General features: G+C 42.9%; 1 protein-coding gene across 1 annotated transcript; it reads left to right on the top strand.

The window, feature by feature from the left end:
- The first annotated feature begins 3,651 nt into the window (after positions 1 to 3,651).
- On the top strand, positions 3,652 to 4,473 carry LOC149209235 (uncharacterized). The gene has a single exon (XM_089398548.1). The coding sequence runs from the start codon at positions 3,652 to 3,654 to the stop codon at positions 4,471 to 4,473; it is 822 nt and encodes a 273-aa protein (XP_089254674.1).
- Positions 4,474 to 5,539: the final 1,066 nt, after the last annotated feature.

Below are 5,539 nucleotides of genomic sequence, written 5' to 3' on the forward strand. Positions count from 1 at the left end.
AGCTTAGGGTATTTTCTTTTTTCAGTCTCTTAATGTTGTTTACTAGCTTTTTAACCCTAGATTTGTCAAATTTATGACTTCTGCAAGTTTTTTGGTCTTTTCTACAGGTCACAATAACCAGCCACGATAGAGACGACAATTTTTTCTAAGAATTTCCTATTAGGAATCAAGGAGAAGAAATTGCACTTTTTAGCCCAAAAAGTGTGATCTAGAGTCTAGAGCATACCTTTCAGCCCAAAAAGTGCGATCCCACCTAAAAACAAGTAAGTACCTGCGATTTTAGGGTTTCCAGGTTTTTATCAGATCTGTTTCTGGGTTTTTCCAAGAGCTGTCTGCTGGGTTGTTTGACCTCTGTCTCATCCTGCTTAGGCCTTGATCTACTTTTATTTACTTGTCGAAGTGGAATTTAGCCCCTTAGGGATTCTAGTATGCTTCCACCTTTATAGGAGGAGTTTAGCTGAGTAAGAAGTCTAAGTTTCTGCAACACTTTCAGCCATATTTTCCAGATCTGTACCCTTTTGTTTCAGATCTATAAAGATAGGTTGTTTCCATCCATAGTTTCATATTAAACCTTGTTTGGTCATTGGCCTTAGGGTCCCATCAGTTGCCCTAGGTTTTTCACCCATATCCCTATCTTTTTGCAGTGATCTTCCTCTCTGGTTTTTTGTTGTTGCTGCACCACTTTCCAGCAGCCTAGTGTCATTTGATCCCAGTCACACCAACACTTAGATATCTTAACCTTTTTAGTGTGTTTTCAGTCAATTTCGCCACCAAATAGCATAGTGTTTGCAAACCCAGTTTGGGTGGGGTTTAGTTAATTGTTTTGTTGTTCATTTTTTGTTGTTAATTTCAGTTCATTTTCAGCAAGCGTTTTTTCTTTTTTAAAAACACAATCTAGTCTTAATCAATAAATACACTTACACACACAATCACCCCTTAAGCGAAAGGCGCTTGGTTTACACCACCAATCCAAGACTTAACATATTAAATTTATCTCCCCTCATCGAGACAAAGGCATATAGTTGATCTCCCTTCACCATTTTCGTGTCACGTGTGTCTTACCACCATTGCACCACCAAGGCATTTGCTACGGAGACTCTTAGGCCTTCATCACCAGTTTCTTCTTGGGCATATTACTCCTCCATGCTGCGTTTGAGTTCACAGCCCTTCGAGTCCCCATACCGACTCTGCTCTTGGTTCCTCTAATTCCTCGTCTGATTCTGAGCCTCCTTCACGTGTATCATCACCATGTCTGAACCCACTTCTGGTGCAAGAAACTAACTTTGTGTTGGCTCCAGTTCTATTCGATGGTCACATCTAGAGGAATAGTCTCAGCATTCGTTCCAACTAGCCCCATGCCCCCTTTTATGGTTGGGCTAAGTACCCTGGATTTTACCCATTTGATAAACGACCCTATACACCACAACGTTGGTTGGTCTACTATGCCAACTAAGCTCCCCTCAGACATCCCAAAGTTTGAGGGTAATGTTGAAGAGGAACCTACCAACCATGTCCGCTCCTTCCACATGTAGTGTTCGTCCAACTCCTTTACCAATGACTCCATTCTTCTTTGGTTGTTCCAAAGCACGCTCACTAGAGACGCTGCTAAATGGTATGTAGACTAGCCCGCCGCATCTCATTCCATTTTCACGACGCTTGCTAAAGTGTTCCTCTCATATGTCTAGTTACCTCTCCGGTACGACATTGGTACGGAACTATTGACCTCATTCCGTCAGTCCTCCGCCACTCACCTTTCTGACCATGTTCAAGAGTAGCATAGAAGGAGGAGCACATGGCGTGCCCTGCCCTCAAAGATTGTGCCTATCTAGATTGGTTTATTAGGAGCCTTTTAGAACCCATTGGAAAAGATGTCGCATCCCATTTTCCTTAGATAGAGGAAGAAGCTCTCCAAACCTCTCTAATATATGACCTGATTTATGCACAATCGGGTTATGTCTATATTGTCATTCCTGATCTCCCTCATCTTGGAGGTGCCAATGCACTGGGGGCATCTCATGCCATTGACGGCATCGTTGGTGCCCTTTCACACCCTTCGCCATATACCCAACAAAATTATGGTTATTCGCATGTGAGCACCAGTTCCTCCAACACTTATGCCCCTCCTACTAGCAACATGTTTTAAGGGCCCCAACCTGTCTACCGAACTGTTGCTCCTCCTTATGCACATCTGAGCACTCCAGCCCCTCAAACATCAGCACCGCAGCCTCCCATGCATCCTCAACCCTAGAAGCCACCACCCCCTCAAGGTTAAATTTTTGAGCAGCAGAGTGCGATCTGTTAGTTTCAGTCTTTCCAGCCTTCCTCCAGTGATCAAACATGCTCTTACAAAGTGATTTTGAAGTGTCAAGGTCAAATTTTGTCATTTCAGTGAGTCTTCAAGCAAAATTTGGTCACTAGGCATTAGGTCTAGGGTTTGCTTTCACTCCTTTTAAAGTTGTCCAAATGGCAGTCCATGTCATCATTTAGCTGATTCTATCATCATTCATAGGGTTTTCATCGTCATGTCAAGTTCCATAGGGTCATTCTACAGCTTATTCATGCTTCAGTTGCGCCTAGGCAAGGTCATTTCCCTCTCCTAGGGTTTTGAAGGCAATTTCTCTTGGGCGGCCAAATCATCGGAAAAACTCATATCTTGATGTTCATACACCTTCCCATATCCTTAAAGTACCTTATCAAACACTTCCCATCCCTTATATCCCCCAAATTCCTCATTTTTGCACAAACCCTAGTTTCTTGCTACAACCTGGCAATTTTCTAGGTTGGGCCTGTGTTTTGACCTTTTGGACCCCTTCCGCTCATTCAATCTCTGAGATTCCACTTTCCCCTGCTTCCTAACATCCCTCCCCACTCCAAAAAATTTCCCCAAGAATTTAGAAGCCCCCTATCCCCTTCATTTCGCTCCATTTCGACAAAATTCCTTGTTTCACACATCGGGGCAAGTTTCACTCAAATGATGTTTCAGAGAAATCAAAGATTAATTTTGAAAAACTGAGAGAGGTTTTTGTTCAAAAAATTCCAAGGAAGAAAAACCTCCTTCACTTTTTACACAGGTGTCATGGTTTGAGAAAAATGTCAAGAATACCGTTGCCTCAGGAGAATCAAAGGCACCTCTGAAGTGACCTTGGGAAAATCACGTTTTCTCCTAGCTTGGTTGGCCAAATGACTTTCTTGATGGGTAAAATGATAACTAGACACACATATATTTCCAATTAGCTATCATGAGCTCAATTTGGGGTTGAGGAAGGCATTCAAACGTTGACTGCAACAACACTCTTCCTTCAGGCAGCCTCATTTGGCACTTTTTGACCAGTCTTGGGAGATTTTATTTTTTACAGGACAACTCAACTCCAAATTAAAAAATTCCAGTTGGGTTGGAAATTAGACTCAAATACCTTTCCAACGAGCTATCCTACGCCCAATTCTGACACCGGGAAGGCCTCCAAAAGCCTCCTGCAAAAACGCGACCCGTTGAGCCTGGCGCGCGACCTGTCAGGGGCGCGCGACTCATCAGGCTGCCTTTTCCAGTGAAAAATTTACACAGGTGCGACCCGTTCAGGGTGCGCGACCCATTGGGTAGTGCACGCGACCCATCATGGTTTCCTCCATAGAAAATTGCCAGCAAGCTGCCAAATGACTCCAGAATTGTTCGAGCTTGCAGTTGAACCTGCTCCAGGAGTTGATACTGAAGGTATTGAAGTTGCAACAGAGTGTCTCGTGGATGTTTTCAAGCTTGGCACAAGGTCTGGAGATGAGCAATTGCAACCTCATTTATTGATTGACCTTTTCAAGTCATCTGGATTGGATTCATGTAGAGAGCAAGAGTCAACAAATCCCTACCATGCAGTATCTTCTCTCACAACTCCATCTGAAAACATTTCTCCAAGGCCTATCAATAATGAAGAAACACCTATATCTGTGGATGAAGCTATTTCTGTGGAACCTAGAATGCAAGAAGCAGGAGGCAATTCTCAAGATGAATTATTTGAGCAATTTCGGGAAGGTTTGGAAAATGCTGGCTTCTTTGGAAACACACCTGTTGGTTCTCCTGATTATGTTGAACAATTGAACAAAGCTAAATGTGTACTCAAAGACACTATGAAGGAAATGGAAAAAACAGGAACCTCTTCTGGAGCAGAACATAAAGTCCTTGGTGAATCATTCAAAATTCAAGGCAATGCAACCATGTCTTCAAAACGATACTTCGAGGCTATTGATCTGTATACATTAGCTATATCACTGTCTGGGGATAATGCTGTATATTATTGTAACAGGGCAGCTGCTCATACCCAGGTTGGTAAATACACAGAAGCAATTGAAGACTGCAACAAATCTATTGAGATAGATGCACACTACAGCAAGGCATATAGCCATTTAGGCCTTGTTTACTATGCAAAAAGAAAATATCACGAGGCCATTCAGCAAAAGGAGGCTGAGAACCGCTTGTTGCAGTAGAAGTTAGAGATGGCACAATGGACAATCTCATACCTGGAGCAGCGCAACAAACAGTTGGAGGATGAGAAAACTCTTGATGAGTTGTGGAGGATTCGTGGAGACCGCATCTTGAATAGAAGAAGACCCGGTGATCTATTGCCCGCTGAGCGGGAGACCATGCTTATCCGGGTCAATGCACACTTGGAGAGGCTGTTGGCTAAGGCCAACCAAGATAAAAATTGCTGAGGAACATGAAGAACCATTATTGGGCGCGGATGCACGTATGCAAGGCAAAGATGAAGGTGCTTCAAAAGCGGTTGACCAAGGCACTAAAACGGAGAAAGAGGCCCAATCCCCTGCGTATCTTGGCTGAGGCTTCACTCAAGGATCAAGGCACTAAATAGCCTAGCCACAGCACAAATCCCAAGAAATTTTGAGAATTTTGGGTGAATTTTGGCATTTTTTGGCAATTTGTAGGTTTTTCCCATTAACGGGTCTCACCCCCCGCGCGACCCTTCATCAGGGCAACTCATTTTGACCAAAACTCAGCATTTCTAGATTTTTCATGCAAAGTTACATATGCTCATCAATGGACTTGAGATTTGGTGAAGTTTTGGGCCTCCAGAAAGTAAAAAAAAAAAGCAAAAATTGACTTTCTGTCACTTTTTTGAATTGCAGAAAGCAGTCTTGGGAGATTTGAGTTTTGACAGGGCAAATGAACTCCAAATTCAGATATTCCAGTTGGGTTGGAAAGTAGATTCACATACCTTTCCAACAAGCCCATTTTTTCTCAATTTGGCCACATACAAGTGCCCCAAACATGGCTCCAAAGGCGCACGACCCGTCAGGCAGGGGCGCGCGACCTGTCAGGCAGTTTTGTCCAGAAATGCACTGTACAGCCCAGAAAACGCAGATTTGACTCAGTTTGACTTTTTGGGATGAAATGTGATTCTCTTTGATGTAATTATTGTACTTTTTAGAAACTTTTACTCTTATGTAACACTTCTAGAACATTCGTTCATGAAAAGGGTAAATATTAAGTGAATGAATTGGTTTCCAAGTTTATAGAGGCAAGTTGTTTTGACTG

This window comes from Pinus tabuliformis, chromosome 1_2 (genome assembly GCF_031772625.1).
Source record: "Pinus tabuliformis cultivar Carrire ecotype Pingquan chromosome 1_2, CPIR1, whole genome shotgun sequence".
NCBI lineage: Eukaryota > Viridiplantae > Streptophyta > Pinopsida > Pinales > Pinaceae > Pinus > Pinus tabuliformis.

Excerpts from the sequence above, each read along its gene's own strand:
- LOC149209235 (XM_089398548.1), top strand. The coding sequence starts at position 3,652 with ATGACTCCAGAATTGTTCGAGCTTGCAGTTGAACCTGCTCCAGGAGTT.